We start from the raw sequence: 18381 nt of genomic DNA on the forward strand, positions 1-18381 counted from the left end.
TGTGCAGTTCACTGACAGGACTTTATCTCTGCATCTCTGTATCTCCTGAGGCCCAGCACAAAGTCAGTGCCCAATAAACGGATCCAACAACCAAATGCACTACAGTGGTTGGGCTCTTTGCTCCACCTTTCAGATGGGCAGCTGCCATATGTATCACCTTCTCCCTGATCTGCATTTAATTCACTCTGATCTGGGTTCAAGGTGAGGGAAATCAATCCCTACAGAAGCACCCACAATCCTGCCCATATAATGGTGCCACCTGAGCGGGGCCCCAGTTGTGGCTACACAACTGAGAGGACGGTGCTAAAAACAGGCCTGCCTCACCATCAATGGGCCCCAGAGCAAGAGGACCTATGAAGGCCCACATAGGATATGTCATATTTCAATTTAAAAGACAGAAGTCAAGATAACAGACTGATAAATAGAATACGTTCTATCATATTGACAAATACATTGATACAACCTGGGAGGCCACGTTTGAATTTAGAGTTCTCTGACTCCTCGGTTTTACAATGGGATGTGGACACTCAGGGAGGGCTGGCCACCCCCAGCATCACCCCACACTTAGAGGAGCTTCATGTACACCCATGCAGACACCCCGAGTCTGAATTCCATCCAATCCCCCCATCTCCCGGCCCTGCCCACCTTGTCAGCCTGGGGCCCACGGGTGCACACATGGTCCATGGTCGACGCAGTCTGCCCTTCCTTAGGCAGATGGACCTGGAAGCAGGCTTGAGACCATGTGGGCAGGGAACTGAAGGGTCGGGACCCAGCATACAGTCTGGAAGGAGGAAGTGAAGACTCTACATGGGCCATCCCTGGGCCCTACAGCTCTGCCCCATGGAAAGGACCACATCCAGAAGGATGTCCAAAGCATGGCCCACTAATGTGAGTGCCCTCTGGCACACCTCGAGGAGCAGCCAACGGTACCGCCATCCACATCTGGGTTATTCTGGAGCCGTGAGCTTCTGGTACTGAACATTCTCACCTGACAACCAAGCCAACGGGTGAGGTGGTACTTGGAGCTGGAACTGCTTTCCAACCGGGCCTCAGAAACACACCAGCAACAATAAACATCATGCACTTCCACACACGGAAGGGCAGGCTATCGGTGACAAGCCTGTGAGTCACGGTGTTTCTTCTTCAGGATCTTATACCCCCCACCCCAGGAGCACTGATTCATCAAAGTTTATTTTCAATACTATTATTTTTAGTCAGCCAAACAATTTTTAAAATGATGATGGAGGAGGGGAGAACCACCAAAGAATATGAATTCTCTTTCGATAGCCTTCCAAGCCATAAACCAACAAGTGGTGTGACCGTGGCTGCTTGGTGTGCACCTGCTAGAGGAAGGTCCTCTCACTACATCAACCAATGTTCTCCAAATAGTGAGCCCTGAGAACAAGTGTGTTGGGGGTGGGGGGCCCTTACTGGAATCTACTGACACCATCAGTCAGATTTCCCCCTTGAAAGGGAAAAATGAGTGTTTACTAAGCACCTACTATGTGCTGTGAGCCACACGTATCAGTTAAGTACTTGCTCTCTTATCTCATTTGCGTTGACTTGCAGGAGGGGTAAGTGGGCCCATGCCCATTATACAGATGAGGCAAATGGAGCTTAATCAATGGAAGCAGATGTCCCCAAGGCTGTCACATAGCCAGTAACTGGCCGACTCAAACTCCGGTCTGTCAGACTCCAGGGCCCTTTGTTCTCCCTTGATGACTCTGCTCTTCCAGCCCACCCACGCCCCTGACTCCTGCTCCCCAAGCAATATTTCAAGACTCTCTTTGGGTAGAGATAAATGGCTACACAAAATGTTTAAAAAGGTAGCAAAACAAGCTCATTCACCCTGCCCTTCCAGGCACACAGAGGAATAAGGCTCACCTCAAGTCTGAATTCCATGAGGATGCAAGAAAGTTTACAATGGGGCACATTTGAAGCAAAAGGAAAAAAAACCAACTTCCATCACCAGTGCCTGCTTTCAGCCACTTGTAACTACTCAAAAAGTCCTTTCTGGGTCCATTACTCCACATTTGGGCTTAGCCCAGAGGTGATTTTTTAAGGAAAAAATGCCTTTTGGCATTTTTGAGCTGTGACAGCGTAAAAACAGACCTTTAAAAAACACACACCCAAAATGCATTACTATTTTCAAAAGTCCAGTCTCAAAAGAAAAAAAAAACCAAAACGGTGACACCTCAGAGCTACAACTTGGCCTGGCGGTCTGTGATGCAAGAGTTAGCAGGGAAAGCCACCAGACTGATAATGCTGTAGGTTTCAAAGGCAAACCTTGACCCAGGGTTTCTTAAACAACCCACTAGTCCTAACTCCCAGCAAAGCTGTCAGGAGAAAAACTTGCCAGATGTAATCAGGGAGAGCCATGTGATACAGAAAAAGTACTATTTTGGGGGAAACTCACTTTTCATTTCCTAGCTGGGGTTTCAACTTGTAACCTCCACGCCGCCCCACAAGAGGCGCACGCTTACACAATCGAGTACAGCCTTTCTTTATATAGATGCTTGAAAATAAATAAAGGAAGCTTCCTGGGTAAACCCTGACATATGAGCAAACATTTTCCACAGGTATCCTCTATAATACCTACCTCTCACATTTAACCATTTTTAGGCAATTGTGGTCATTAGTTTAAGTAAACTTCCTGCTCTGAGAATAGCCAAAAATAGCAACAAAAGAAGAAAAATTGCTCACTGCATCTCAAGGCACACAGCCTTCACTTCATTACCCTCCTATTCAGTTATTTTTATATTCCTTTGTAGTCATATTTCACTGATTTAGACTCACAGGGCGAGGGAGAGGCAAGGAGGGGCAGGGGGGGAAAATAACCAAAATTAAAGGCTGAATTTATAGTTTTATTACTTTCAACTATAGAAATTCATAGGGCCTTAGGATATTAATCATTAAGAAAGATCTGTGATTCAATGATCAACCGGATGCATGCAAAGGGGAACTTCTAAAATGCTTGCATGAAAACCACTTTAGAGTTAGAAAGATCCTCTGATAGAGCTTATTTATAGCCCATTTTCCAGTTAAGAACATCTGAGGCCCAGAGATGTTAAGTGACTTGGCCCAGGTGACACAGCTAATTAGAAACAGAGCTTAAGTCTAGAACCTACTCAGATCTGTTGACTCCTGCCTCCAAAATGACTCTCAAAAGTTTATGACTAATTTTTCTCTGACCACATTTATGGGGAGAAAAGGCCTGCTACACAAACTTCAGCCTAGTCCAGCATTAGCCAAACTTCTTAATTAATAGGCTTCTACCGTGTTTTCGTTTTAAACCAAGTCTCTCTGTCAAAACATTCTGTAGTAGTGTGCCATGGTGGCAGGCTGCTGTTTACAGCAGAGGCCTCAGATAAGCACTGCAGACAGTGTGACTTGTGCTCTAGATTTGTTATTTCTAAAACTGTTAATTAAGTCAAAACAAAGAATAATGTTACACACACTTACACACACACACACACACACACACACACACACACACACACACACACACCCTCATCAGGACTCAATAAACTGCAGAGCTTGGCGGATTTGGTTCTCTGGCATTAAGAAAACAGTATTTACAAGTTAACCAGAGTGAACACATACATGATTATTAACAATTCCAAAGCACTCATGTTCAGCAGCCAGTGGACCAGAGGCTACAGGAGGGCAGAATCAGGCATCTGCCTCATTCACTGGTAGGGCCCTGCTACCTGGAGCAGGTTTTGGTACCCAGTAGGTGCACTGAAGGAAAGCATAAACATGAATTGGACAAGTTCTCTCGGATCTCTGTTCTAAAACCTGGAATACAGTAAAATTAGAAACCAGACTTCTGCAGGATGGGTTTAATACGGCAATTTCCAACTGTTTCCAGGAACCACGGCACTTGAAGATGAGGAGACTGAAGGGGTCAGCAGATGATGCCCAGGCCTCCTGGGGAAGAGCTAGTCCCCTCTAGCACTGCACGGGACATTCGTGTCTGCAAAAGGCTGGTAAATCTCCCAGGCCCCTTCACACCAGCCTTTCTAGCCAGTTCCCTTCCCAGCAGACTGGTACTACCAGACACGGATTTGGGGAAGGGGGCATGGTGGATTGTTGTTTGTTTTTTTTTTAATATGTCAATACATCAAAGGAGACAAGGACAAAGTTAATTAGGACTATTCATGAGCCTTGTTGACTGAGAAAGCTGCATTCCACTTTAGAGAGCTTAAAGGAGGCTGGGGGAGGGGTGAATAAAGAAAGTGGGAGAATAGGTAAAGGAATAAAGTTGGACTTCAAGTTTTAAAGCAAGCGCTGCTTGCAACATAGATGGACCTAGAGATTATCAGACTAAGTGAAGTAAAGCCAGACAGAGAAAGACAAATGTCATATGATATCTCTTATATCTAAAAAAAAAAAAAAAGATACAAATGAACTTATATACAAAACAGAAATAGACCCACAGACATAGAAAACAAACTTATGGTTACCAAAGGGGAAAGGGGGTTGGGGGGAAGGGACAAATTAGGAGTTCGGGATTAACATACACAGTACTGCGTATAAAATAGATAACCAACAAGGACCTACAGTATAGCAGAGAGAACTATAGTCAATATTTTGCAATCATCTATAAGGGAAAAGAATCTGTAAAAGAATATATATATATATGTTATATATAACTGAATCACTGTGCTGTACAACTGAAACTAACACAACATTGTAAATCAACTATACTTCAATAAAAATAAATAATAAATGAAGCAAGCGCTACTTGGTCCTATTCATAAAGGAGCCCATGCACAGACACGGCTGTATTGTGCATCCAATGGCATTTAGAAACCTCCCAATAAGTTAACAAGTGAAAATTAATGGTTGCTCAGTCCATTAAATCATGTTAATTTTATTTCCATTATAATAATACAGCAATTACAAATTTACATTATTGAACCAATATTTATTTTTCAAAAACTCATTTTAATTGGATTGCTGATGTGATAAGCTCAAGCCACATTCTCTCAATGCCATCAGCTGCTTTCATTTCTCATCAGAACGAAATGACTACTGTATTCATTGACTTTTTCTATTATTAGAATTGTCATTTGACACTTTACCATCCTTGCAAAGACTTCTTAAAATACGTTATTAAAAGCTCTTATGTCCACATAGAAACTCAGGTTTATAGGATTTATTTTCAGCAAGTGTTAACCAGAGAAATGAAAAGCTAGGTCACACCAAAAGTCTGAAATTCTGAGGATCCACCATCACCTCCAAGTTGTCCACTTCTTATCAACATGGTCCGTTATATTCTGAGCTAATATATCTAAAGTCACTGTTTCCACCAAGGAAACCTGAATTTCAGGTTTGCAATACTAATTACTCTTTACTTCAAAGCGAGGACACTTTACAGTGGCATAAAATACTGAACACAAGTCACTAGTCACTAGTTCGGTGCGAGCTAGGAGGTAACAAATTCATAGCAGCGCTCCGTTTAGGGAGAGAAGGAAGATAAAGAAGATAAAGACATTCTCATTCTTATAGGCAACGATCACCACGAACCCAAAAGTTCGTATGATCGTACTACAGTCCAGAAACGTCCTTTGGATAATAACTCTTGTCCTCTTGGTTTTCCACCTCACACGGACTCCTCCCTCCTCTCCCCACCTCCTCCCACAGAATTAATGGTCTGTCCCCCTCATCCCTGGGCATTTTGTACATCCCTTGACTTTAGCTCATGGCCTATATTTTGGGCAAGTCTGTCTCCCACTCTAGATAGGGAGCCCCTTAAGAATAGGCACCCTGCCCTGCTCATCATAGTAGGTATTTAATAAATGACTGAATAATTTAGTCAATGAATGAATGACACACATAGAGGTCTAAACATAACACATCTGTCAAACTCTCTGGTTTACAAAACACTTCCACAGGCTTTACCTCCTCCTGATTTTACAGGTGCCGGCACGAAGGCTCTGAGACATTAAGTGAACTGCTAAATCCATCCAGGTATTAAAACGGCAAGATACAGGACCTGAATTCTGTGCTTTTTCTGGAGAAAACAGATGGCTGTCATTATTTTGTTTTCTAACACAGTGACCTCTACAATATTTTAAAAACACATCATAATCCCCCCTGCCCCCCAAAAATATCACTCCATTCTAGAGCTCATATTTCTACTGATGGCTGGGAATAAGAAAGAAATAGACACTCAAAGTCCTATTGCTGTTTCCCTTACTGAAGTGTAAGCTCCTCACAGGCAGGGACCATCTCCAATTTATCTCTGCATCCTCCTCCACTTCCTGGAATACTGACTCAGACATGGGAGGGGCCCACACCTATCAATGAATCCACAAAATCCAATCCTGTAACATTCATTGAGGAAGTGTGAGCAACGGGCTGTCTGCAACATGCACTGGCCCACACATTCAACTCCTGGGTGCAAGCAGCAAGTTCCAAGTTTCCAAATGCCAAGGGAACGTCGAGTGGCTCCTAAGTTCGGCCATACCTCTGAGCCAGCCGCACGGTCAGCTACCCGGTGTCCTGCAGAGCCCTCCTCATCCCAGCCCTTGTGCGGAGCTCCCCTAATCAAGGTTAACAAGAGAAAGGAGAGGATGGGTGCAAGCAAGTGAGCTTGCTTCCAACGGGCCACAGAAGAATGGTGCTCTGAGCAGCAGCTGAGAGAGGAGGGAAGACAGGAGACGCTGAGATGGAGACGGTATTAAAGACGCCCCTCCTGCACCCTCTGTCTGTCCCCAGAAGCCTGAGAAAGGAGTGTTAGAGATGGGGATCATTTTCCTTTCTCCCCAGGGTGAGAGTGGCCTGGCAAAGTCCAGGTAGATACCAGGAGGAGGCTACACCAAAAGAACATATGCACAGAAAGGGAGGAGAGGGTGTGTGTCAGACCTGGGGTCTGGCTTAATTCTCCCACTTTCCTCTGGACCTGATGCTCTGACACAAGAAAGCCCAAATTTCCCTCCAAACAAACCAGGCCTTAAGTTTGGTCCAGCTCTCAACAAGTGGGCCAAGTCATGGGTCCCATTGGTGGAAACACAAGTTATCAGTGTCCATCAGAACAGTCATTTTTAAGTGCACCTGGCTCCTTATCACTGACATAACCTACACACACCTTCTCTACCTCTCGGTGGCAAATGCTATAGCTCCATTTTTATTCACTGGCCAGAAAGATACCTACAGCTGTACTCAGGTGCTCAACTACATTGACAAGTAGGATGCTGTTATACAACTTGCCAAAGTTCTGCCCACCCTGCCAGACCTCAGAGTACCCTGATAGCCCCTCTGTTGGTGCATCTAAATCAGGCTCTTACCACTGCCTTGGCACCGGTCTCTTTGACATTCTTGACACCAGTAAGCCTGTACCACTCCAGCTCTCCTGATCACTGAGACAGGTTAGAGCCGGGGTAACAGAAGCAAGCGTGTGGTCTGGGGGGCTCTAGTATCCAGCTCTAAATGCCACATGGCGCTGTAGCTGCTCAAGATCTCGTATTAGCCAAAACAGGCTTGTTAAAATCTCCTTAGACTAAGGGCTCCTTACACCCCAAGGTCCAGACCTCACAGAGTATTTTTAAGCACCCAGTGCCCCACCCCACACACCCTGTGGGATAACTAGGTTCAACATTTCCTTTTGTCGACTTTCCAAAGCCCTAGTTATAAAAGGCAGTGAGGACAAAACTGACAATTTGACATGCAACCCCACAGCCTACCGGGCTGAGACACACCGATATCACCAGTGTGAGGCCAGCTAGCTACCTCCCCAAGACGTGGCCTTTAGTTCTCTGCCCACGACCAAAAACAGCAGTAGCTGTTGCCAAGGGAGACAAGGTGACCCAGAGGCGTGGGCACAAAATCCAGGGATGGAAATCCACTTTGGATCCACCCAAGCAACTGGGTTTCCCTAACTAAAAAAGATGGAAAAAAATCTACCTTAGCATTAGGTCCTTGCCAGGCAGGTAGAAGATGGCCCAGTCCTAACAGAGTCATGAGAAGGCCAAGTTAACTTGAACTCTCAGAGACACCCAAGTGTTCATATGCCTCAGGCTGCGCAGGACTTTGGAAAAGGAAAAGGCAGGCCATAGCTATGCTTCCCCAGAGGGCAAACTCCTACCTTGCCAGGCCTCTCCTCCAGGCTGTCACCAGCCCAAAGACTGAACACTGACAACCTTACCAACAAAATCCATGGGGCCCAATCCCCCTAGTTAACACTGCTCTAGCCGTCAGCAAAGAATGAATTCAAAACCTTCAAAGGGAAGAGCAGCCTTGGCCACAGCAGAAGGGGCACATTTGGTCAGAACTGCATGTTTACTATGCCAAGGCTTTTTCACCTCTCTCCTCCAAAGGTTTCTCAACATTAAACATGGGATAAATCTTAGGCCTAATTACCTGATCTATTTTTCCAGGAGTTTCTTTTTCTTGATCTCATAAAAGCATGTGACAGTCCTTTGTAAACTGTGAAACACTTTACACAGCTGCTCGTTTTATAATTGATAGTTTTTTTTTTTCCTGTTTCAAAACATAAAGCACTTGTCCTCGATGTACTCAGGCAGGTAAGAAGGCAGGTTTTGCAAAGCCTTCCCCAGGTGAATGACATTCATTCACCCTACTCCCCACCCTTCACCCAAATGAATAAAGAATGAAGAACTAGGGCTGGGATCAGGACCTAGGGCTCACTGACCATCACATCACACCACCTCCTCTGAAGTCAATTCTGGCTCCCGATCACACACCCAGAACACACTTCCCAGACAGCACACTGCCTTCCCTCCCACTTTATTGACTGGATCCACCCAGTTTTGAAAAAAATTATTATTTTTCAAGTCAGCACTCCCACCATATGTGGCATTTATTTCCAGAGGAGGCCTGGGTTCCCGTGGACAGATGTTGCTTTGTGCCTGCCTGACACGGATGGCAGCCCTCGTACAGCTGCCCCAAGCAGGTGGCCAAGGATGGAGTCTACTCCTGGCCCAGCAGCAAGGATGACCATTTCTGTGGGGCTCTGGCCTTGGGGACCCTCTACTCATTGCTCTGCAGCCTGGAACCCCAAGAACATTCCCTACTCACACAGACACACAAACTCTCCCTTGATTCAGAATAAGACTTTTAAAGGGGGCTGAGAGGGAGAGACAGGAGGCTAAGGTGCCCCCCCAAGACACCCCAATTCCCAGCCTGGCACATCTCAGCTAAGAGAAGGCCGTGGGGAGTGAAGTCACTGACCCCTTCTACCAGCCATCTGGGAGCTCCCGCCTGACCTAGCTGGCGCGAAGTAGAGGATAAAGGAGGTCCAGACAGATGGCAAAGCGCTTTGGGAAGGAGGGCTCTGTAGGAATGCGAGGGCCGATGCGAGGCCCACTTTGGGGTGCGTTTTGTTATCTCAGCTGGGCATCCACCCGCAATCTCAGACTGAAAGGTGGGCAAAAAACAGTCGGGGGAGGCGGAGGAGAGGACCCCACTCTCTGCCACTTAACTCTCTCATCTGAAAGTCGGAGCCCTGCACTGCAACTAAAAGTGCGTGTGTGCGGAGGGGGCGGGAGACTGGCACAACCGAATCTAAAAATACTCGATAAAAATGCTAATCCCGAAGGCAAAGAGAGAATGAAGAAGGAATCTGTCAATCACGAGACTCCCGCTCCTCACCCACAGCCCCAGCTGTACGGACTGCATTCCTGTCGAGGAGGAAAGAAGTGGGGGGACAGGAATGAAGAAAAGAAAGGGAGAGACACCACCACCTCCACGAGCGCGGGACGCGGGGGCGGGAGGCGGCGGCGGAGGAGGGGCTCCGGCCAGCGGAGCTGAACAAAGCGGGCCTCAAGTTCTAGCCCGCAGCTCCCCTGGGTGGGGGCGGCCGATTCCTTGCAGCACCCCCTTTTCCCGGAGGTGAAAAGCGAATGCGAGGTCTAGGAGCGCGAGTGCCGCGTGGAAGCCCCAGGCTCTGAATCTTTGCAAATCTAGAGAAGGTTTTGTTTGGGGTCCCCCTCACCCCCTTCCTGCCCGCGTTCCCACCCCCCTTACGCGCGGGCGCACACACACACGCTATCCCTCCCGCTCCTATCCCACCAGGCCGGCCTCGCCACGCCAGGGGGCTGGGCGGGCGCACCCCAGCGTCCCTCGGGCCCCCACCTGGGGATGGTGATGCACTTGGTGTTGACGTTCTGCGTGGTGATGGCCTTCTCCAGCTCGTCCAGCTGCCCCGTCTTCTTTAGCTTCTTGACCAAACTCTTGACCGCCTTCTCGCACCACTTCTCCTCCTGCCCGTTCTGCTCGCCCTTCTTCCAGCCCAGCAGGCGCTTCACGATCGGGGGGGTGAAGGGCAGGATGGACGACATGGCTGGGGAGAGCGCGCGGGCGGCGAGGAGCGCCCCCGGCGGGGCTGGGCGCGGCGGGACGCCGGGGGCGCAGCGGGGTGCTCGGCCGGGGAAGGCAGCGGCCGCCCAAACTTCGCCTCAACTCTCAGCGAACTTGCCGGTACTCCCGGCCGGGCCGCGGCGCTGCAGCCGGCTGGGCTCGGCGCGCGGCCCTGCGCCCCGGGCGGCTCCCACGGCGGGGAGAAGGGCGGAGGGGCGGAGGGGCGGCGGACGGGCAGGCAGCAGAGGCGCGGGATCGGGAAGGCCCCGGACGCGGGGCGGAGACGGCGGCCGCGGGGCTCGGAGTGGCAGAAGAAAGTTTGGGTTTCCGCACGGGGTGGCTGTTTGGGTGCCGCCTCCAGGAAGGAAAGTCCAACTCCCAGCCAAACTTTGCTCGCCTCGCTCGCTTTGATACGCAGATCCCTCCGCCTCGGTAGCCTCGCCTCCCCGCTGCTCTCCTCCTTCCCGGCTCGCTCGCTCGCTCGCTCGCTGGGCCGGCCCCGGGTTTGCGCCACGCTCCCGCTCCCGCTCCCGCCCGCTGCCAGTCTGTGTTTCATGCAAATCCGCGTGCAGCCTCCTTTCCAAGCGCTGTCACCGCCCCCTTGCCGCCGGGGCTCCCCGCCTCTCCCCCGCGCCCTGCCGCCTCCTCCCGCGGGCGCCCTGCCCGCCCCCAGCCTCCGGGAGGGCGCCCGGCCTTCCCCCGCCCGGAGCGGAGCACGCCCACGTGGGCGTCCGGGGACAGCGGCTGCCCGGGCTGGAGCGCGCAGGACCCCGCGCGGCCCCGACCTGAAGTCCGGCGGGCGCCAGGAGGAAGTCGTGGGAAAGGAGCGGCGAGAGGGGCCCCAGGCTGGAGGGCCGGGCTCGGGCCGTGGCGTCTGCTCTCGGAACCCACACTCAGGAAGCTCAGTTGGAGTGGCGGGCCCGAGAGGGTTAGACTTGCACAACGAGCGCCGTCCGGACGCAGGCTGGCGGTGCACCCCCGGGAGGACCCCGGCCCGAGAGAGGGCGAGCCGGAAGGCTTAGGCCCAGGAAGTTGGGGCGCGCACCGAGACGCGGGCGCGCCGATCCCGGTCAGGGGCCTTGGCGGCGCTGGTGACTCTAGGGCTGTTTTTATTCTCGCACCGGTGAGATCATACCGGCTTAGAGCCCCGAGACCATGCGAAAGAGGGATTAGGGAGAGGCTCTCAGAAGTGGAGATTTGGGTACCCCAGTGACTCCCTGGATAATAGCTGGAGCCAGGGGTCCCCTGGGCCTTGGGAACCAAGTGCCCGGCAGAAAATGGGCCTCAAAGGCATCTGTTGAGTTCAGGAAGAAATGAATGGGGGCGCTTTAGAACTTATCTCGAGAGGAAAGGTTTCATTACAGGGTGTTGGAATCTTATGATAAAGAAAGATCCGAAATTCGACACCCAATAAATAGGAGAGAGAGCTTTGTTTTCAGAGCTGTAAAATCGCAAAAAGTGGGGCAAAAGTATTGGGGAACCTTATGTATTCCAAATTAGTTTTAGTGGGAAGCAAAGGAACACCGGGATATTGGGGGAGCTCTGGGGTTTTTCTCCCTGCCAGCACACTTCAGGGGCATCCGCCCACAGACCCCTCACTCAGCTGCTTTCAGGAGTTACCCCAGGCCCCCAGGGCCTTTCTCCTGCTGCCCCTCCCCCTACCAGGCCTCTAGGCTTTGTTTGTTTTTAACAGCAGGAAACTCCCGTGGTGAGAAAGAAGTTATCTGCAAACCCTCTAGCGGGTGGGGAGTTACAAAGCCCTGTGAGGTGTGGCCTAATCCACAAAGTCAGCCCAGAAGCTGCAGGGGTCCCTGCCTGGTAGAAGAGAATGGCCTCCCACAAGCCTGTCAGCTGCTGGGGCTGAGCGCTGGGCTTCTCGCCCTCCCCTCCTAACTCCCCGCCTGCTTGGACCTTAAAGGAGAATCCCTGAACCCCAACTGGGGCTTAATGACCTGGTTCCCGTTCCTGGCTGGTCCTCGGGCTAACCAGCAGCCACTGTAATCTGGTTTCACTCCCTTCCTGCCAGCCCTCATCAAAAAAAGAGAAGGGAGGAAGGCAATCAACATTTATTGTTGGCTTTCTTCATTCCAGGTAGCCTGAGTGCTGCCCTCTGATTTCACCTTCACAATGGCTCTTGGGGTAGATGTCCCTATGTCTCCTATTTACAGATAAAGCACCTGAGGCACAGAGATTATAATAAGTACTCAAGAGCCCTAGTAGCAGAGCTGGGATCCGATCCCCATGCTTTGTGAGGCCTCAGTCCACATTCTTGCCACTGCACCCAGCTAGCTGCCTTATAGAGTCGTGGAGGGCTAAGGTGACACCACAGATGGAGCTCTTTGCAAAACAAAAGTTCTTTACACAGGTGCACTATTGTGATACTAAAAGAAATGTTTGCTCACCTGTAAAATGGAGCTAGAGATAGCTTTCCTCTCAGTCTCCTAGAGTGGTTGTGGGAATACAACGTGGAAAGCTTTGCAAACAGCCGAATGCTATAAAGGAATAGAACCACACCTTGGAGCCACCATTAGTGCCGTGGAGAACCATGCGGGGGGGAGGGGAGCAGGTTTCGGTTAGACATGCACATCTATGGAGTACCTCCGTGTTGCCGTCCTACTCATTTCTGAGATGCTGAAATGAAAGATGAAGGTCCCTAACCTCAGGAGCGCATGGCCTAGAGAAGCACCAAGGGGTAGGAGGTGTGTGTCCGCATGAAAGGGGCACTTGCCGTCATCCCAGTAAAACATTCATTTTAACCTGAACATCGAATGAGGCAGGTCCCACTGTTGAGAGGCAGTCAGATCGAGCTAAAGGACCTCAAGCTTCATCAATGACTGACCGGGCTTTCCATCCTGGCTCTCTTCATCCCTTCACCCCACTGAGCGTCTATTCTCTCAGCTGTAAGAATGAAGCACACAACTACGAATGTAGAAAGAGCATTAAAATTGTTCCCCTTCAGTGCAAGGCCCTCATTTTACACAGGCAGAAGCCGTGTATGGTGAAGTGCAATGTGTGCTATGGCGGTGAGGCGCCCAAGAGAGATCTGAGGATTGCATGTAGTGGAAGGACCTAGCGTGTCCCTAAGCCTCTGAATTGTGACATGGAAAGGGCCCCCGGTTCAGCCCTCTCATTTTCCTGAGGGGAGGCAGTAACTTGTCAGCAGCTAGTGTGGCTGAAACATGCTTTCCTGCGCTTCCTTCATATGCCGTTGTCCATGGGACAGGGACAGCTGTATGTGCAGAAAACAGCGCTGGACCCATGTTATGAAGCCAGCAAGTACCGTTTCTGGGCTGGTTCTTTCTTCTCTGGCCTCCGTTTCTCCACAAGAAGAGTTGGGGAAATCAGCCCAGTTTCACAAAGCAGTGAGGAGGGCTAAGGATTAGATTCCTCCGGGTGCCAGGAGGACCCCACATGCTCCCTTGACTTTGGGCAGTGAGTGGGTGGGTGGCTCCAGATGGATAGGAACTCTGTTCTGGTGCCTGGTCTCCTGGGGCCCAGCCAGGCTGGCTTCTGCAGAGGTTGTCCTTGGAAGGGAAACATTAGCCCGGTTAATTTTTCATCATGGTAAGTGCAAAGTTCAAGAGAGGTGGGATAGGGCCAGAGGCAGAGCCTCTGTTTTCCTGGAAATAGTCCTATGTGGGAGGAGCCTCAAAAGCGGATTTGCCAAAAGGTTTTCATGTATTTGGAGTGGCTTCCAGGTGGAACACTGGAAACAAACACCTGCCTTCAATTCTGATGATTTTTCCAGTAGCTAAAGGGTATTGAATCAATAAGTGAGTGAAGTAATTATACTCCAATAAAGATCTATTAAAATAAATAATAAGTGGTGAATCTAGAAAGAGCAAGAAAATTGTTCTGTCTTCATTTTGCACAAACATAAAGTGACATCTGGTGAAGGGAGGGCATTCACAACCTGCAGATAAGTCAGGATCTAATAAGGACTAGAACTTTCATCAAAGTGCCCTCACCTGAGAGAGAGCCTCTGTCTGCAGTCAGCCTCCATTTTTTAGCTCTTTCTAGCACTTTACACACGTGAGCTCTCCTGTGGCACCAGACGGACTTGAGTTAAAATGTCTAGTCTCCCGTTTCCAGTTGTGTGACTTCAAGCAAGTCCCTTAACTCTGTGCGTCAGTTTACTCCCATATAATGGGAGTAATAACAACATCTACCTCTTAGGATTGCTGTAAGGACTCAACCATGTAGAGAGCTTTCTAAAAGCACATAGAACATTTTCAATACACATGGCTGGTGCTCAGTGTAGAGTACTATGCACAAGTTAGAAGCAATGTGTTCTGTGTACATGAGAAAAATGGTTGGACCTTAAAAACAGTTCTAGGTGAAGACAGTAACACACAGAATGAAACAAATAACACAATGCTACTTATGTAAAAAACTACATAGACACAAAACAACTGTATACATTTTGAAAGAAGTCATACAATCAAGATAAATATTGAATCACCTCACACCCATTAGGATGGCTATTATCAAAAAAAGAGAAAATAGCAAGTGTTGGTGAAGATGTGGAGAAATTGGGACCCTTGGGCATTGCTGGTGGGAATGTAAAACGGTGCAGTCCTGTGAAAATGGTATGGTGGTTCCTCAAAAAATTAAACATGGAATTAACACTTGATCTAATAATTCCATTTCTGGGCATATACCCTAAAGAAGTGAAAGCAGGGACTCAGGTATTTATACAGCTATGTTCACAGCAGCATTATTCTTGATAGCCAAGAGATGGAAGTAACTCTAGTGTCTACTGATGGATGAATGCATAAGCAAAATACGGTATATATGTACTGTAGAATATTATTTTTTATTTATTTTTGTGTGTGTGCTAGGCGGGCCTCTCACTGTTGCGGCCTCTCCCGTTGCAGAGCACAGGCTCCCGACGCGCAGGCTCAGCGGCCATGGCTCACGGGCCCAGCCGCTCCGCAGCATGTGGGATCTTCCCAGACTGGGGCATGAACCCGTGTCCCCCGCATCGGCAGGCGGATTCTCAACCACTGCGCCACCAGGGAAGCCCTGTAGAATATTATTCAGCCTTAACAAGGAAGGACATCCTGTCATATGCTACAACATGGATGAAACTTGAAGACCTTGTGCTAAGTGAAAGAAGCTAGTCACAAAAGGACAAATACCATATGATTCCATTTACGTGAGGTACCTAGAACTGTCAAATTCATTGAGACAAAAAGTAGAATGGTGCTTGCCAGGGAGTGGGGGGAGGGAAGGAGGGGAAGTTAGTGTTTAATGGGTATGGAGTTTGAGATGGGGAAGATGAAAAAATTCTGGAGATGGATGGTGGTGATGAATGTACAACCACGTGAATGTACTTAATGCCATAGAACTGTACACTTAAAAATGGTTAAAATGATCAATTTTATGTTATCTATATTTTATCACAATAAAAAATAAAGAGAAAAAAATATACATTGAACACAACAAAATAAGTGTTTGAGGGTGGGCATATGGGAATTGGAGAGGAGGCTAAAGGGGGAAAATAAATAAATGGATCTGTGAACCTGTAATGATGAAGTACTGCGTGGTACAGAGGAGTACGTTAACCTCACCCTCTGCTGCAGAGCTGCAATAGCACAACGTGCTCAGCACATGGTAGTCAATATACTAACTATTCTCTAGTTTGCTCAAAAGACAGAGCCTTTGGTTTCTAGCACCTTTCAACCCATTGATGGTAATATCTCGTATTTGGAGAACCCAGTCAAAATTATTTAAAACGCCTGCCTCAGGGCCACCCCTAGGACCATGCAGGCTCAGACACTGCCCCCACCTGACAGCTTAGGGAACTGAGGGCTGGGGTTCCAATACCCTTTGCAGGTCTGCTCTATGCCAGCCTCTGGGCCAGGACTTCAAGGATAGGGTCTTGTTTGAAGTTCTCAGTCCCCAAAAGATGGTTGCTATTGTTGCTGCTTCGCAGAGGAGGGACCAGAGACTCAGGAATTTAAGTTGCTGTTGTCCAAACTGGAAGGCTGACCCCTGACTGCCAGCCCATCAGGTTCCTGGGATTGATTACAGACTGTCCCTGGGAGAAGGGGGCTGGGACAGAAGGAGCCGGGTGCAGATACTGTCCAAGGAAGGTAAGGCGAGAGACCAGTTCTGACTCGAGGAGATTTGGGGCAGGGGATTGGACTTGGGGGTAGGCATAGCCAACCACCGCTGTATGCAGACCAAGGCACAGGGCCAGGGCTGCGGGGGAGGACAGGATGGGCCTGTGGGCAGGCGGTTGGAGCCCAGGGCAGGTTTCACAGAGCTATTTTGAGTTCTCCTGCAGTAGCTCCTTCCCAGCGTTCAGAAATTGCAGGCCTGGGAGTCAGGGGCCAGGAGAGGATCCTGGTAGGTGTAGAGTGGTGTGTGTGAGTGCGTGTATGCTTGATTATACCATCTGTGTATGTCCTGGTGTGTTGGTCACTCTGTGTACACAGGTTTTGTTGAGATTCAGGGGTGTGTGTGTGTGTGTGTGTGTGTGTGTGTGTGTGTGTGTGTGTGTTAGATGTCTCTGTCTGCCCATGCCTCTGAGATCTGTCTTGTTCAGATCATGTTATTTCAGAGTCCAGCTCCATATGTTTAAGAGAAATGGATACACGTTGTGTGAATTTTCTCCCTTGGTTCATTTGTTTTTGTGTCTTCATCTTTGCACCTTGTACGTATGTACGTTTGTAGAGGTCAGTTTATTCGCTCTTTCCTATTTTCTGGGATAATAAGAGTCACAAATGTGGCCTTGGCTCAGACCCAGGATCTCCCTCGGCCCAGTGTACAATTTACAATGTGGCCCCCCAAAAAATAGTTGTTGGCAAATTGTTGGTTCATTATAATTGCATTTATTTTTAAAAGCACATGTGCATATGGACAAACACCAAGGAGTGGTGTGTTGAAATAAAAATATAGTTCTAGAAAGGCAGTGAGATTGTATTACTTTTAATATACTGCAAGCTATTTTTATACTAGAAGTGAATGGAATATACTGTATCAAAGTTGTACCTCAATTTAAACAAAGATTTTGAAGAAGGACAGCAATGTGTAGGACGAAAGTAGAGTTAGGTCTCTCCGGGGTAAGGAATGTGGATTCTGGAGGGTGGAGGGGAATGAGGCAAGGGTGGCTTGGACTATCTGGTCAGGTCTGAGAGGGCTTCTGATGCTCTGGGCGGCAGGCGGGGTATGGGGTGGGAGGGCTGTTAGAGCCTCTGTGTAGTCAAACACCACCGGGCGTGTGAAAAGAGAAGAACACCGGGCGTGTGAAAAGAGAAGAAAAGTCCTCACCGCTCGAAACAACACACAGGTCTAGAGTACTCTGTCCCTTAGACACAACCCAGCATCTGGAAACAAACCTCCTGGGGTTGACTCAGACTTTGAAGGAATGAAATGAAAGTCAAAGGAATGGGGAAAGCTGTCCCTCTCCCAAGCGATTCAATCTGACCAAAGGGAGGGACACCAGATTAAAGAGAGATGAGTTGGATTGCTGTTGTTGTTTAAAAGAACCACGTTACAGGATTCTATCTCTATGAAATGCCCAGAATAGGCCAATCTATAGAGGCAGAAAGTAGATTACTGGTTGCTGGGGTATCTGGTGGAAGGGTGGGGTGGGAGTGACTGCTGGTGGGTACAGAGTTTCTTTCTGGGGGAATGAAAAGTTCTAAAGTTGACTAGGGTGATGGTTGCACAGCTCTTTGAATATATTAAACCCCATTGACTTGTACTTTTTTTTTTTTTTTTTTTTTTTGCGGTATGCGGGCCTCTCACTGTTGTGGCCTCTCCCGTTGCGGAGCACAGGCTCCGGACGCGCAGGCCCAGCGGCCATGGCTCACGGGCCTAGCCACTCCGCGGCATGTGGGATCCTCCCGGACCAGGGCACGAACCCGCGTCTCCTGCATCGGCAGGCGGACTCTCAACCACTGCGCCACCAGGGAAGCCCAGACTTGTACATTTTTAAGCGGGTGAATTGTATGGTATGTGAATTATAGCTCAATAAAGATGTTTTTAAAAATAATAATAAAGGGCTTCCCTGGTGGCGCAGTGGTTAAGAATCCACCTGCCAAT

At 49.0% G+C, this 18381-nt stretch overlaps 1 protein-coding gene across 2 annotated transcripts in view; it reads right to left on the minus strand.

Moving 5' to 3' along the window:
• The window catches only part of SMAD3 (SMAD family member 3), a 120694-nt gene extending 109809 nt beyond the window's left edge, over positions 1-10885 (minus strand). Inside the window, exon 1 of one of the 2 annotated variants that reach the window (XM_059059552.2) lies at positions 10102-10885. In XM_059059552.2, the coding sequence (XP_058915535.1) occupies positions 10102-10307 (206 nt within the window). In that variant the 5' untranslated portion in view covers positions 10308-10885. Of the gene's footprint in view, positions 1-5907; positions 6023-10101 lie in introns of those variants that run through there. The other variant, XM_067029607.1, reaches the window with a different exon arrangement.
• Positions 10886-18381: the final 7496 nt, after the last annotated feature.

Source organism: Kogia breviceps, chromosome 3 (genome assembly GCF_026419965.1).
Source record: "Kogia breviceps isolate mKogBre1 chromosome 3, mKogBre1 haplotype 1, whole genome shotgun sequence".
Taxonomy (NCBI): domain Eukaryota; kingdom Metazoa; phylum Chordata; class Mammalia; order Artiodactyla; family Physeteridae; genus Kogia; species Kogia breviceps.